Genomic DNA, 16,932 nt, shown 5'->3' on the forward strand with positions numbered 1-16,932 from the left:
GGTTGTTGTTTTTAATGGTAGGAGAATAAATTGATGATTAAATTTATGGGGGTGCCGCCAAAGCAGCTCTCAGGGGAGATTTTATATCTCTAGATGCTTACTTGAATAAAATAGAGAAAGAAAAAGATCAATGAATTGGGCATGCAACTAAAAAAGCTAGAAAAAGAACATATTAAAAACCCCAATTAAATATTGTTTGAAATTCTAAAACTAAAAGGGAAGATTAATAAAACTGAAAATAAGCAAACTATTGAATTAATGAACAAAACTAAGAGTTGGTGTTGTGGAAAAACCAACAAAATAGATATATCTTTAGTTAATTTGATTAGAAAAAGGAAAGAAGAAAATCAAATTGCTAGTATCAAAAATGAAAAGGGTGAACTTTCTACTAATGAAGAAGAAATTAGAGCAATAATCAGGAGCTATTTTGTCCAACTGTGTGCTAATAAATCTGATAATCTAAGTGAAATGAATGAATATTTATCAAAAATATGGATTGCCCAGATTAACAGAGGAAGAAAGAAAGAAATAGTCCCATTTTAGGAAAAAAGAGAATAAATTGGTGATCTCTCATACTGAGACTTTTATGAATGTTTCTGTCAGCATTACCCCCTGGATTCCAGTTTCCAGTTTCCCGCTTATTCTATTCTTCCTGCCTCAATCTCCTTTATACTTACCACATTTGGGGCTCTTGATTACATTATTTTCTGATTCAAATTCTTCAGCTTTTCCTTTGTGAGACCCAGTTCCTTACCCGTTTCTCCCTCTCCTACTCGTTTAGGACAAAATCGATTGTTCCTTAAGATTAACCTGGTGTATCAGATACACTTTTCAGCTTTGGGGAGGGCATGAGTTCTTATCCAACTATAGGATAAAGCCAATTATAGAAAACAGACACATTCAATTACATGAAATTAAAGACTTTTACATGAACAAAACCAATGTAAATGGGATCAGAAAGGGCAGCTGTCAACTGAAGAGGGAAATCTTTCCTTGTTATCCCAGATAAATAGACAACAGAAATATATGAAGCCAAAGACTATTTCCCTAACAGATGGAATCAAAGTACATGAACAGTTTGCAGAATAATCACAAACTATTAACAAGTCTATGAAAGAATGCTCCAAACCACTAGTAATAAGAGAAATCCAAGTCAAAACAAACTTGAAATTTCATTTTCCACCCAGAAAATTGTCAATGATGACAAAAGATAGAAATAAACTAATGTTTTGAGAGCTGTGAAAAGATTGGAACCCAAATGCTTTGTGGATAGAATTATAAAATGGTCCAATCATTGTAGAAAGCAATTTGGAATTATGAGTAGATAAAATGTCTATGCCGTTTGAACTAATGATTCCCCTGATACACACATAACCCCAAGAAGACAATAACAATAAAAAAAGGCTTTATATACACCAAAATATATATGAAAGCGTTCTGTTTTGGGGGTTAAAGAACTGGTTACCAGTTATCTATTGATTGGGCTAAACAAATTGTGGGAGACATAAATATAATAGAGTATTATTCTGTTGTAAGAAATTATGATTGTGTAACAACTAGGTGGTACAGTGGATAGAGCATCAGCCCTGAAGTCAGGAGGACCCAAGTTCAAATCTGGTCTTAGACACTTAACATTTCCTAGCTGTGTGACCTTGGGCAAGTCACTTAACCCCAATTGCCTCAGGGGGGAAAATTATGAATGTGATAAATGCCGATAAACATGGAGAAAGACATGTGAACTGATACAAAGTGAATACATCAGAACCAGGAAAACAAGGAGTGTACCAATTTATATGTAAAGAACAACAATAACAAAAAAATCCAAACTAAATGATATTAAATTATAACAACCAAAAGCTGACCCAAAGAAGAGATAGAAGAAGACAATTAACCCAAATTCTTTGCAGAATTAGGAGACCATCAGTATGGAATACTGAGATAATATTAGACTTTTTTTGGTAAGTTGATTACTTTTGCAGAAAATTTTTTTCTTCCTCTTCTCATTTATTATTATATCATATAATATAATAATAATAATAATATTTTTTGAGAAGGGACTAGGGGAAGGGATACAGTGCAAAACAGAAGTCACATGAAGACAAGAGAAAAGTAGTCAGTGTCTGGATTCTTGCTCAGCCCCTCTCTGCCTCATGAGGATGGAGGGAGTTTGGTGTCTTAAATACCCGCCCTTCTTGACTGCACAGAACTCCCCTCCTTTGGCTTCTCCTCTAATAGGCTGGTTTCTGCCAAAACTTCTATTTTAAAGGAGAAACCCAGGCCAATCAAGTCATCATTTCTTTCCAGACTCTAGACTTTCTCTACTTGCTCTTTTTTTGTGTTGTCTTCCACTATTAGAATGTAAGACACTGTCTTTCTTTTTGCTTGTATTTATATCTCCAGTACCTAGCTTAGTGCCTGACACAGAAAGTACTTAATAAATGCTTGTTGACTTAACTTGATACTTGTTTCTATTGTTGATCCTTTGTTCTCAAAGAGGATCCCAAGAGGATGATATCTTGACCTGTGTATGAACTGGATTTAAATAAGACAGAGCAAAATCATCAGCCTCATTCCCTTCTCCAGAGTCATGAAGTCCAGTGGCAAGGCCAAAGTCAAGACAACTGTTCATGGCCTGGGATGTAATGGATGACTTTAGCCTTTCTAAATTAAGATCTTTGGAACAACTAGATGGCATAGTGGATAGAGGATTGGCCCTGAAGTCAGGAGGACTTGAGCACAAATCCGGTCTCAGACACTTAATACTTTTTAGCTGTGTGACACTGAGCAAGTCACTTAAGCCCAATTGCCTCAGCAAAATAAATAAGTAAATAAATGAAAATCAATCAATCAATAAATTAATTAATTAAAATCTTAGTTTGTCTGAGGCAATGCCCATTCAATGACTAAGGACTAGGTAAGAATTGGAACAAGATGACTAAATGATCTTTTGATATTTAATGAGGTCCAAGTCCTCGTATCTGAAGATGGCTTCAGACTCTATGAGATGGCACATAATAATCAGATGAATATGATTTGGTACCTTCATGCCTCAATATTTAAAAGGAGTTGCCATGTCCTGCCTGGAATGAATGCTCATAGCACTTACTTAGTGTATGGTCTCTGAGGGTTGCTTCAATACTGTGATAAATCAATGATCTCATTGATAATAATAATTTGGTAAGGGATATACTAGATTTGTGATTTCATTGATATAATAGGCCCTCAGTGAGGAGTTACTCTGACACTGAAGATTGACCCCTTTTCTTTAGAATTTAGAGTGGGGTCTCCTAGAGCAAGGCATCTTAAACTTTTTCTACTTGTAACCTCTTTTCACCTAAGAAATCTTTTTGTGACCCAGGATATATAGATATATAAAATAGGTATGTAAATCAAATAGTTGCTGATAATAAATCATAATTTTGTGCTCCCTCCCCCACATTCAGTTATGAGACCCTCCATGGAGTTGAGAGCGACAGTTTAAGAAATTGGGCCCTTAGGCGAAGGGCAATGGATTAGCCCTTTTATTCTACCCCCACTTTAGAGCCAGTGTAGATAGGTTCTAATTGCTTCCTTAATTGACTGTTGATCCAGAACTCAACAGACATATGTAAGAGACCATATTCAGCCCTCAGTTCTCTTCTTAATGAAGGGTGAGGATGACTCTCTGAACTCCGGAGAGATGTTGGGGGTTTGCCTTCCTTCTTCTTGCTCAGGGCCACAAACTATAAGATCACGGCTTCCTTGGGATAGGGTGCACTTGCTTCTAGCTTTTTTCCTTTGGAATTGAGCCTTCCAAGATATTGAAAAGATTGTTCTCCCTCCCGGACACCTGAAAGTCAGGGTTTCAGCTACTACAGCAGCAGTAACAGAAGCAGACTGGCCAAGAGGGGAAGAATTGCCTATAAAAATGGAAAACAGGAGGAGACCAGTCTACTTGTAATTGATTGGTAGCTTTTTCCACTTACTTCTTCTTACTAAAGACAGATCCTTAGGTTAGAGTTAAAATCAGAATTATTCCTTAGAATTTGAGGTGGGAGTGGAATTGCAGAACTGGGAGCTTAGTTTCTCTGTGGAGGAGTCAGGCAACCCCAGAACAATGAGCCTAGGGAAACCTTAAATTCAGATAAAAGACAAGAACTAAAGGATGCTAGGATAGATGCTGTGGTACAAAGTACAGTTAGAGAGCTAAAAGCTAGCACTCTTATTTATATAATTATACAATACTTAGGGCATCTAGGTGGCACCATAGTGCACAGTCAGGAAGACTCATTTTCCAGAGTTCAAACCTGGCCTCAGACACTTCCTGGTTAAGTGACTTTGGCAAATCACTTAATCCTGTTTGCCTCAGTTTCCTCTTTTATAAAAAAAATCTGGAAAAGGAAATGGCAAACCACTCCATGCTCAGGTAACTTTGCCAAGAAAACCCCAAATGGGGTCATGAAGAGTAAACCATGACTGAAATAACAGAAGAATTTCCTGACTCCAGGCCCAAACCTCCATCTGACAAGGGAGCCCTGAAACTCTCTAAAACTCCTTGAAGGAGAGATTCTCCTTGAATCCTGCATCTGTGGCACCCTGCCCGAGGGAAACAAAATAAAAAGTTTCATTCTGTTATCTAGATGGGGGTAGTTGAGTCCAAGCTGGAGAATTCTAACTATTGAATTAAAGAGACTTGTTCAATTCTATTCAATTCCAACTCAAATTCCACCCACCAGCCCCCACAGGGAACTGCCCTGGGCTTGTAGCCAAGGTTCCTATTATTTAAAAAGCCAATCTTAAACCCTTTTCTTGCAGAGGACCTAACATGCCATGCCATGCCATGCCATGTAATTCTTTCAGCATTACCTTCTCTTTATCCTCACCTAAGATTTTGTATCTCCCTGTAAGGATCTCTCTACTAGAAACTTTACTTCTCTGTCAGGACCTTGCCACTAAGGAATTCAGCCTTTCTATTCATGCATAGCAAAGACTGACTTCCAAATGCCAATAATAAAATTCTTTTTATCAGTCTAGCTTTTTGGGTTCATAAATTCCTTTATGAAGGACCTTTGTGCCGCCAGAAGGAGGGTCCCAAGACTCCCTACCCATGCATTGAATCCCAAGAGGATTTAAGGGAGCCAAACTTTTCCATTTGGTTCCCTAAACCCTGATCCTGCCACTAACCTCATCATTTAACTCCCTGATCACCAGGGAGTTATCATCATTTTGGTTCCCTGAATCTAATCTCATCATTTGGTTCCCTGACTGAATGGGAACCCCCAAATCTAGATCTCATCCTATCCATCATCCCCTTTAAGGATTTAAAGTGTCTTAAGGATTGTAAAGAACTTTACATACATTATCTAGTTTGGGTCTCACCACAACCCTGAGAGAAAGATGCTACTATTAATACAATTTTTGTAGAAAAGGAAACCAAAGCTCATAGAATTTAAATGGCTTGCCCAGGGTCACACAAATAATGAATGTTCAGGGAGGATTAGGACCAAGGACAGCACTCTGTTCACCATACTAGGAGGTACTCTCTCCATCAGTGCTGATCATAACATATTTATATATTTTTTTAATCCCATCTGAGTGTCTTCTCTCAAATTTGCCATATAAAGTCAATGCAGTGTTCAAGCTCTTATTCCCTTGGCATTTCTTACATTGTGTATGGGTTGTCATCTATTGACCTATTCTCTGATTAGATGACTGATTTACCTCCTCTTCCCATCAAAAATCTTTCTGATGCTTTCCTTACTTATTGTTTCTCCTGTGTAATTCTTCATTAGTAATGCACTACAATCTATTCATGCTCATCATGGTTCTCTCCCCTGCCTGGTTGGTAAGTTTTAGTTTTTTCCTAATTCATAGATATACAATACCAATGTGAAAATATTGGCATTGCAAAAATTGAGCCTCCAAGATGGAAAAAAATCTATCCCTGTTTTAATGCAATGAAGACATGAGGAATTGTGGGTATGAGACTCTGCATGTAATAATGTTAGCCTTCTTGGATATATTGGTTAGTTTTGCTCAGCTGTTTTTTTTCCCCCTCTCTTTTTTATTCTCTGCAATTAGGGATGGTTTTCTGAGAAAGGGACAAGGGATATATCAGAAAAAATAGGTGAGGTTAAAACAAAAGAGCTCCATAAAAATAAATCTTAAAAGGATTGGGCTTTTGTTTCAGGGATAAACAAAGAGTTATTCAAAGAATAGCACTATTTCCCAAGTGCAATCCAGCACATTCTTATCATCCTTTTCAATTCTTTAGTTGGAGTTTATTGTGACCAGAAAATTCATCACCTGTAGGCCAATCTTGAAATAGGCTTGTCTAGATGTAGCTCAGTGAATCCCCAGATATGTCACATACAATCTTTCATGGTATTTGTACTTATAACTTTCTAGTTTGGTAGGATGCCAGAGCTTATATTCTGCAACATGGCCTCTTAGAACAGATGTATACCTTTGACTCAACAATAATACTATTAGGTCTGTAATCTAAAGAGCAAAAAAAAAAAAAAAAAAAAAAAAAAAAGTACAAAACTATTTATAGCAGCTCTTTTAGTGATAGCAAAGAATTGGAAATTCAGATAATGTTCATCAATTGGGGAATGACTGACACAAATTGTTATGTATGAGTGTGATAGAATAGCATCTATTCTGATGAGCAGGATATTTTCGGGAAAAACCTAGAAAGACTTACATGAATTGATACAAAGTGAAATGAGTAGAATCAGAAAAAAATTGGCACAGTAACAGCAATATTAAATGATTATCATGTTTAATACATATAACCTATCTCAAATTGTTTGTTGTCTTGGGGAGGGGAGAAGGAAGAGATGAAATGAGAAAAAAAAATGGAACTTAAAAATCATAAGATTTTGTTGAACATTGTGAATGTTGAAAACATGTAATTGGAAAAAAATTGTTAAGTAATGGAAAATAATATAAAATAAATTATGGCATGATGATCTACTATAAATAACTTAGTTATTCTCAGCAATACAATGATCCAAGACAATTCTGAACAACTTGTGATGAAAGGTGGCGTCCATCTCCAGAGAAAGAATTGGTGAAACCTGAATGCAGATTAAAAATGCTTTTTCTTTACTTTCCCTATTTTATTTATTTATTTTTGGTCTGAGTTTTCTTTCACAGCATGACTTACATGGAAATGTGTTTTGCATGATTACACATGTATAAGCTATGTCAAATTGCTAACCTTCTCAGTGGGGAGGGAAGAGAGAGGATTGAAGAGGATTTGGAATTCAAAATTTGGGGGGAAATGTTAAAAATGTTTTTGCAAATAAATGAGGAAAATATAAAATTTAAAAAGGACTTTGAAGCAGATAAAAACCTCCACGCATAATACATGAGGGGGAAATGAGAATCTGAAACCAAAAGTTGCAATTTCATTGGTATTTAGTTCCAATAGCTGGCAATATTATAAAAGTTACAAGCATATGCTCCCATGGAGCTAGTCCTTAATTATTGTGTGACTGTGAACAAATCATATAGCTTTTTTTCTTTTTCCCCTGAGGCAATTGAGGTTAAATGACTTGCCCAGAGTCACACAAGTTAGGAAGTGTTAAGTATCTGAGATCACATTTGAACTCAGGTCCTCCTGAATTCAGGGCTGGTGAACTATATCCACTGAGCCACTTAGCTGCCTCTAGACACATTACTTCTAAATATCCTTGATAGCTCTGTTGAAGTTATAAAACTGATTGTTTGGAAATTGAAAGAATTAGAAAGAAGTAATGAGACATCTTCCTCCTACCAAGAGAAAACACAAGTCTAGACAAAAATATAAATGGTTTATTCCTGTTTTTCTACTAGTTTCCCCATTGTTCTCTTCATAGGATTTCTCTTGTATGGTGAGTCAGAAAGCAGCACACTTGTGGTCTTGTACCTACCAACTTTCTACTAAATTTGAAACAGCCCACAAGAGAATTTGAAAAGATTTGAGTGCTTGATGCTGACAGAGTGTGGTCATAAGAGGAAGCAGCTTCTAGGTTGGCTACTTCCCTTTAGACCTTGGCAGGCAGCTCCATGTGAAAGTAGAAGGAATACAATGTCCCATGAAGAGGTTTTCTTTAGTGGTCCCAAAGAGCTATTTCCCCAATTCTTGGCCAAAAAAGGGATCCTTTAAAGGACAGCATGTCTGTGCATCCTAGATAAAACCTGCACAAAAATCACAGCATAGGATCAGAGATTTAGCCCTGGAAAGAACACTAGAACTTATGTAGTCCAGTCCCCACGCTTTATCCTTGGTGATACTGAGGTCCAGAGTCACAGAGGTCAAAGTGGTAGAGTTGGAATTTGGAACCAGGTGTTCTGAGTTCAAGTCTTTGTATTAGATTATTATTCACTTTGGCTTTCCAAGCAGCATTTGCTCCAGTTAAAACACTGCATTAGCCAGGACTTCAGATAGAATAGGAAGGAAGATGATAACTAGAAGACACCACAGAAAAGTCACCTGTTAAGCAATGTCAACTAACCACAACACAGCTCCAAACCAGAAAGCAAGAAAAAAGTAGCCTTGAGTTGCCAAATTGTATCTTAGAAACTTAACCACTTATGTGAATCCAGTGCACTAAGTGAACAGCAAGAGTGAGTACCACAAAGTTAAACCCCATGGCTGCTTTGATACAAGACAAACAATAACTGTAACAATTTATTTGCTCAGTCTTCCCTTTGTATCTCTCATTTCCTAGTAATAACAGAAACTAACTAAGAACCTCTTCAAGCCATTAGTTGCTTTTTTCCTTTGATCTTCATAATTAGTCTGTGAAATGGTAGCACAAGATTATTATTCCCATTTTATAGATGAGGAAATTGAGTCTCAGAGACAGGTTCACAATGTCAAAGATAGTATTTGGAAGAGTCTTTCTAATGCCAAGCCCAGCTCTGTTCCCTATGGAACATTTACATTCTTTTCCAAATTAGAACCACTTAATGAATGACTATCGAAAGAACAAGGGAAACCTTTTCTAGCTAAAAATTATTAGAAGCACCTAGTTAGAGAAGGTGACTGAGGGCCACTACAGGTAAACACTTAATTACTGACAGTGTTAAGAAGTGACTTCAGACTGGAAATTGAATGGATGCCCATCAATTGGAGAATGGCTGAATAAATTGTGGCATACGAATATTATGGAATTTAATTGTTCCGTAAGAAACAACCAGCAGGATGAATACAGAGAGGCCTGGAGAGACTTACACGAACTGATGCTGAGTGAAATGAGCAGAACCAGGAGATCATTATACACTTCAACAACAATACTATATGAGGATCAATTCTGATGGAAGTAGCTCTCTTCCGCAATGAGAGGATCCAAATCAGTTCCAATTGATCAGTGATAAACAGAATCAGCTACACCCAGTGAAAGAACACTGGGAAATAAGTGTGAACCACAACATAGCATTTCCATTCTTTCTGTTATTGTTTGCTTGCATTTTCGTTTTTCTTCTCAGGTTATTTTTACCTTCTTTCTAAATCTGATTTTTTTGGTGCAGCAAGATAACTGTATAAATATGTATATATATCGTATTTAACATATATTTTAACATATTTAATATGTATGAGACTGCCTGCCATCTAGGGGAGGGGGTGAAGAGAAGAAGTTGGAACAGAAGTTTTTGCAAGGGTCAGTGTTGAAAAATTACCCATACCCATATCCATATGTTTTGTCAATAAAAAGCTATAATAATAATAATAATAATAAAAGAAGTGACTTCAGACAGCCTGACCCTGAGAGAGGAGATAGGAAAAGCAGTAGTCTGAGTGCCATTTAAAGCAGATGTCTCCCCGGGAATAGTCCCTAAGAGCATCATTCCTAGCATTCAGGACAAAAGTTTCTGTTCAAATGGGTAACCCTGACTTGTCAATAATAAATTAAATGAAGCTTCACATCTGTTGAAAGAGGTTGGGACATGTGTTAATATCTTTTAGAGAATTTTTCATCCAAAATGAATGAAATAAATTTTAACGATTCAAGTAGTAAGTTTCAGTAATCTGGAAAAATCCATTTTATAAAAGGCCCAGTTCCTAGAAATAACACGTGTTATTATTAGAAAGTTTTATGCATTGCAATTTTAATGCTTTTAACAAGTACAGGAAACTCTGTACTTCCTTTTGTCCAAAGCAAAAGTCTTAGTGTTTATGGAAGAACATTGTACTTTCTGATTAAGATGAAAATCTGTCGCTGATCTTGGTGGCGTCATCTCATCAAGCTGACTCTTCTTTATGTCTATAAAAGATCCCTATCATTCATTCAAAGGAAAACGGTGTTGTGATTTTATTATTGCATCTTGTCTGTAATTATAGAAGCTGTCCAAGGTAGAAGAAGCAATCCTGAAACAGTGCTTAATAAACATTTGCTGATGGATAGATATAAAGTGGATACAGCAACAGGTTGGAGTCAGGAACATTCATCTTTAAAACTTCAAATCTGGCCATAGACATCTACTAGCTATATGACCCTAGGCAAGTCACTGAACCCTATTTGCCTTGGTTTCCTTATTTGTAAAATGAACAGGAGAAGGAAATGACAAATCATCTCAGTATCTTTGCCAAGAGAACCGCAAATGGGGTCATGAAGAGTCTGATGTGACTGAAAAAATGTGCCTGAACAATTGACCAATTGATATTTAAGTGTTGGGTAAAGTTAATGAAGGAGTAGTATTAATTGACATGGCTGTTCTGCCTAATGGGATACTTTCAAAAATCTCTGCAGAAATACTCAACTGGACCTAATTCTTGCAGTTAAGAAATTTGAAACCTTCAAATTTCAGAGTAAGGTCAGTTACTTCTTGACTGTAGTGATATAATGAGACCTTCTCTCGGATGGTGAAAATTAACAACATGGAATCACAGACATTCATCATAAAAAACAAATTGATTACCATGATACATTTGATCTACAGGGTCATAGGGATGACTTTAGATCAAATTAATTTAAATTAGAAATACATATGCACACATATATTATTATCACTTCTTTTGAAATTAAAAATCTTGTTTTTCAATTTCATGTGTCACATTTCATTTCATTTTTTTTTACATTTTTTCTTTTTATTTCATTTTATTTTTTTTCTGATGAAAGAGAAAGTAAAAAAAAGAGGCTTATGTTTATTGTGTATATGTGGAAGAAATCTCAAAAGACAAACTTCATTTAGTAAAACAAATGTTTAAAGAGATGAATTTAAAAGCAATTTAAAAATGAAATTAAAATTTGAACGAGTTTAGTCTCTTTTCTGCTTTTTTACATTTGCCCAAGGTAAAAACACATGGAAAACATTCAGGTCAGCCCACTCATTTATTTATTTATTTGTATTTATTACTTGGTGTAGTGTATGTGTGTGTTTTAAAGAAGAAAAGATAAAATGAAAACAGAGAACAGCATCTCAATATGATTCCTTCCCCTTCTCCCCTCCCACCCTAGGGTAGATATCTAATAACCAGATGTATCATAGGGGATAACAATATTTTCTTCGAACAAGATACTATTCTTAAGCTTATTTTTGAGAGCAGTTAATAAGTTATTTTAAAAGACTGGAAACAGGTTGTGCCATACAGTATCCTCTTACAAATGACTATCGGGAAAATCTAAACCATTCCAGTTTGTGGGGAGAAACATTTTTTCCTTTATATTGTTTGTGTGATGGATTTGTTTTTATTGAAACCTGCTATTGGTAAGAAAAAGGGGTTGATAATAATCCTATGGGGCAGCTAAATGGTGCAGTCGATAAGAGTATCAAGCCTGCAGTAAAGAAAACCTAAATTCAAAAATATTCTCAGATATTAGCTGTGTGATCCTAGGCAAGTCACTTTCCCCTGTTTCCCTCAGTTTCCCCATCAGTAAAATGAGCTAGAGAAGGAAATACAATGTATCTTTGCCAAGAAAACTCCAAATAGAGTCATGAAGAGTCACTACAATGACAATACTCTTGCTGCTTGGAACAGATTTTAGGAAAAGTTCATTAATGTTAAGGTCACTGAAATGTCAGGACAGAATGAGGGACAAATATAGTAACTCCAGCTTCTCTGCCTTCCTTTCCCTGGTGAATGGGTATGGAGGCTAGAACAGAATACACACTGTGTCCATAAACAGCAGCTGTCAAGGGGCAGGAAGACCTGTGGATTCTGAGCTCTCCCAGAATCCAGAGTCAGGGGACCTGGCTTGAAACCAACTAACTTGCTACTCACTTGCAAGGTGACTTAGGGCACCTCCACTGTCTGGGCCTGTTTTCTCATCTATGGAATGAGGTATTGGAGACATGATCTCACAAATGCCTTCCATCTCTGAATACTTATGTTTCTAGGCCTTTTCATCTCTTCTTCTGTAAAAATGAGGTGATTAAACTATTATAAATTCACAGCGGGCTCCCAGGGAATCTAATGCAACCTCATCATGCAGATGAGGAAACTGAGGCTTACCAAAGTTCCTTCCAGCTGTGACATTCTAGAATCTTGTTTCATCCCCATGCATCAGTTTCCTTTTCTGTGAAAGCAATAAGGGCCAGTACTTCCCAGCTTAAACAGTACAGGTTCTAAGTCCATTCCTTTCTGAGCCCTAGTTTCCCCTTTTCTAGCACATCTCTGAACAGTGCAGGGTCCCAAGCCCCTTCCTTTCTGAGCCTCAGTTTCCCCTTTTCCATCACAGCTTGGACACTGCGGGGTCCCAAGCCCCTTCTTTTCTGAGCCTCAGTTTCCCTTTTCCATCACAGCTCGGACAGTGCGGGGTCCCAAGCCCCTTCCTTTCTGAGCCTCAGTTTCCCCTTTTCCATCACAGCTTGTACACTGCAGGGTCCCAAGCCCCTTCCTTTCTGAGCCTCAGTTTCCCTTTTTCCATCACAGCTCGGACAGTGCGGGGTCCCAAGCCCCTTCTTTTCTGAGCCTCAGTTTCCCTTTTCCATCACAGCTTGTACACTGCGGGATCCCAAGCCCCTTCTTTTCTGAGCCTCAGTTTCCCTTTTCCATCACAGCTTGTACACTGCGGGGTCCCAAGCCCCTTCCTTTCTGAGCCTCAGTTTCCCTTTTCCATCACAGCTTGTACACTGCGGGGTCCCAAGCCCCTTCCTTTCTGAGCCTCAGTTTCCCCTTTTCCATCACAGCTCGGACACTGCGGGATCCCAAGCCCCTTCCTTTCTGAGCCTCAGTTTCCCCTTTTCCATCACAGCTCGGACACTGCGGGATCCCAAGCCCCTTCCTTTCTGAGCCTCAGTTTCCCCTTTTCCATCACAGCTCGGACAGTGCGGGGTCCCAAGCCCCTTCCTTTCTGAGCCTCAGTTTCCCCTTTTCCATCACAGCTCGGACAGTGCGGGGTCCCAAGCCCCTTCCTTTCTGAGCCTCAGTTTCCCTTTTCCATCACAGCTCGGACAGTGCGGGGTCCCAAGCCCCTTCCTTTCTGAGCCTCAGTTTCCCCTTTTCCATCACAGCTCGGACACTGCGGGATCCCAAGCCCCTTCCTTTCTGAGCCTCAGTTTCCCTTTTCCATCACAGCTCGGACACTGCGGGATCCCAAGCCCCTTCCTTTCTGAGCCTCAGTTTCCCTTTTCCATCACAGCTCGGACAGTGCGGGGTCCCAAGCCCCTTCCTTTCTGAGCCTCAGTTTCCCTTTTCCATCACAGCTTGGACAGTGCGGGGTCCCAAGCCCCTTCCTTTCTGAGCCTCAGTTTCCCTTTTCCATCACAGCTCGGACAGTGCGGGGTCCCATGCCTGGCACCGGTGTGACCAGTCCCGCGGATTCCGGGCTAGAAGAATCCTAGAGGTCATTGCGTCCAAAGCCCTCCTCCTTCATTTGCAGACGAGAAAACTGAGGCTGAGAAGGCGCAGTGGGGGGCCGAGGACGGCGCTGGGCTCCGGGTCAGGGGCTGCCCCGACCGCACCCACAGAGTCTCCCGATCCCCTCAGCAGCTTCTGAGGCAGGAGGCGGGGGCAGACACACCCGATGCAGTGACGTCATCGTAACCGCGCCCAGGGCAGCCCCGCGGCAAGGGCGGCCCAAGGCCCGCCCCCCACACGTAAGCCCCGCCCCTCCCGCTCTCCAGGCGCCGGGCGTTCGCCTCACATCCGGGTCCCGCCGCCGTCGCCGCCGCTGCCTCCCGGGCCTCGCTCATTCAGCTCCGCTGGAGCTCAGAGTTCCGACCAAGATGGCGGCCGTGGGGCGAGCCGGCTCCTTCAGCTCTTCGCCGCCGGCCCTGGCCGCCACCAACGGCTTCGCCCCGGCCTCCTGCACGGGCGGCGGCGACAAGGCCGAGGACGACGACGGGCAGAACCTCTGGTAACCGGAGCCCGCAGCGGGGGCAGGGAGGGGAGGGGAAGCCGCGCTGGGAGGGGCCGCCGCCCCGCCCCAGCCCCCTGCCGGGGGTCCCCTCCCCGCTCGGGGTGCCCTTCCCTTGCTCCCTCTCTTTGGGTTGGGGTCTTCTCCTGCCTCCCTCCTTGGGGGGTGGGCTTCTTCTCTTGGGTGGGGGTCCCTGTCGCCTCCTTCCATGCTCCCCTCTGCCTGCTTAGGGGGTCCCTCCCTTGCTCCCCCCTCCCTGGGCCAGGCTCCCTCCCTTGCTGCTTCAGCCCCGGGTTCCCTCTCTTGCTCCAGGCTAGACTGGGGGTCCTCCCTGACCCCTGCAGCCTCTCTAGCGGTCCCCTTTCTCTCCCCGCCACCGCTGCCAGGTCCTGCATCCTCAGCGAGGTCTCCACCCGTTCACGCTCCAAGCTCCCGTCCGGCAAGAACGTCCTGCTGCTGGGTAAGTGGTGCCCGCCCTACCCTCGGAGGGGCTGGGCCAGCCTGGCCGGGAGGGGCTCCGGCCTCAGTGTCCCCTTTGGTAAAATGGGCGGTGCTCCTCCCGGTCCCGGCCTCAGTGTCCCCTTCGGCAAAATGGGCGGGGGCCCTTCCCGGCCCTCCACGCTGCCCGCGACTGGGCGGGCCGCCCGAGCTGGTGCCCGCCCCGAGTGGGCGGCCGTGTCCCCGCCGAGTCCCGGCTGCCGTCCCTTCCTTTGTGCTGGGCTGGCCCGGCCCCTCCCCCTCCCGGGGCTGGCCCGGTGGCGGGCCGCGGACCTTGGCTGCAGCGCCGGGGAGCGCGGGGAACGCCGGGGGCTCGCCCCCAGGCCGTCTGTTATTGTTTCCCGGCGGAGCTCCCGGCCCCCAGAGCTGGGGTGTTGACCGAGGAAAGCCCGTCCCCTGCAGCAGTCGCCTGAAGGGGACATCTTAAGATCCAGGGTACATTCAAAACTGAGGCACCCTGTCACGGCCATCTGATGTGTAATGGCGTAACTCATTAATTTTTCATGGATGACTGGTACAAAAGATGATGAGGCTGGAAGTGAGGCTCTCGAGAGCCCTCTTTGCCGGCAGCTGGTTTCTCCGTGTAGTGTTTGGCATTGGAGTAGGGCATTTGGGCTCATAGGGCTCTTGCCGCTCGGAAGGAACTCCGCTGATTTTGTAGTTGGAAGGGACTTTGGCTTCCCTTCCCCCAGCCAAAAGGTTTTGATCTGGAAGGACCATAGTCCATCTAGAAGTCATTAACTGTTCTACATGTATGCCGTTTCTTAGCTTCTGTGGTAAAAGACTGAGTTTTGTCACCCTCTTTGTAGGTAGCCCCAGAATCATTTAGATGCATTTTTCTAAGATTCTCTTTCATGTTTGCCATACTTAAATGTGGAAATTTCTCGGTTAGATTAAAATGAATCTAAAATAATAAAACGAAATAGTTTTTTTTTCCTCTGTTGTGCTAGAAAGCCTAAAAGGAAACTTGAGATTTTATAAATCACAGAAATAGGCTAAATGTTGATTAGATACTGACATTTAATATGAACTTTTTGGTATCAGGAAAACCTGTGACATGTTAATTTGGAATGTCTCCTTCTTGTGCTTGTGAGGTCCCTGTAAGGTATCTGGAATAGCAGGACTTGTTAATAGTAATTTTATTTTCCTTAAGTGAACTTTTTTCTTTTGTGATTTGTCAGGACCTTGTTTTTTTTAAAAAATAATCTTTTACTGAATTTGTTCCATATGAGTATGACATGTCTTGGGTAATTTTAAGATCAGGATTTTAATGGAAAACATCTAGGAAGTGTTTGCAAATCCTCTTTCATTGCACTTAATACTCAAGCCAGTGTTTTGTGTTTATCTTTTAAAATGACCTTAAAGCAGCTTGGCAAGAACAGAAATGACTTTTAATTAACTTAATTTATATGGTAAAGAAGACTTGGTGTTTGGTTTGTTTGTTTTCTTTTAATTTCATTGTTGTGGAAGCAGGGTAATGGAAAGTACTATTAGAGTTGCTATATGGATGGCTCTGCCTCAATGTTGGGAGGAAGAGTGGTAGAGATAGAGTGAGAATGGCTGGCTGTGTTCACTATTATCATCCAAGACAAAGTGTGTCCTGTGACATGCACAGGTTTTTAAATCTCTGAGTACTGGGGGATCTCTCTTATAAATACACAAAATCAGAGGTGGGGGGAACCCCCAAAACCCAATCCCTTCAGTCACTTGACATCTAGATCTGATGTTATGGGAGTCTGATTCTGTAATGATGAAGTTTTAAAAATTTTGTCCATTTCCCCAGCAATGTACTGGGCTAACTATAGGCTTTTCATGATGAGCCACAGCTGATTATTCTTCCAACACTTCATGGTATTTTTGACTCGGCAGAGACCCTAAGCTTTCCCCTTCAGTGGCTGCTAGTTCACTGTCTTCTATTATGGAGTCTATGAAGGAACCTTAAGGGCCATCTTTCCCAGCCCTCCATTATATAAAGTAAAGTCACACAGGTGGTAGTTCTGGTCCTTAAGAGCTTTTACTGCTTTTCCAGTCCATAAGACTCTCATTTACTTGGAGACCTCAGACTAGTCAGTTCATTCCAACATGTGAATTTTGTGAATGGTCCTGAGAATGTGGCTGGACCACAATGTGGCAATGTGAAATTGCCGGTACCTCCAAGAGACTT

General features: G+C 41.2%; 1 protein-coding gene across 1 annotated transcript in view; it reads left to right on the forward strand.

Annotated features, from left to right (window-relative positions):
• The first annotated feature begins 14,043 nt into the window (after nt 1-14,043).
• DYNC1LI1 (dynein cytoplasmic 1 light intermediate chain 1) overlaps nt 14,044-16,932 on the forward strand; it is a 47,265-nt gene continuing 44,376 nt past the window's right edge. Inside the window, exons 1-2 of the mRNA XM_051963425.1 lie at nt 14,044-14,270; nt 14,657-14,730. Coding sequence (XP_051819385.1) covers nt 14,140-14,270; nt 14,657-14,730 — 205 coding nt within the window. The 5' untranslated portion in view covers nt 14,044-14,139. The remainder of the gene's footprint in view (nt 14,271-14,656; nt 14,731-16,932) is intronic.

Source organism: Antechinus flavipes, chromosome 5 (genome assembly GCF_016432865.1).
Source record: "Antechinus flavipes isolate AdamAnt ecotype Samford, QLD, Australia chromosome 5, AdamAnt_v2, whole genome shotgun sequence".
Lineage (NCBI taxonomy): Eukaryota > Metazoa > Chordata > Mammalia > Dasyuromorphia > Dasyuridae > Antechinus > Antechinus flavipes.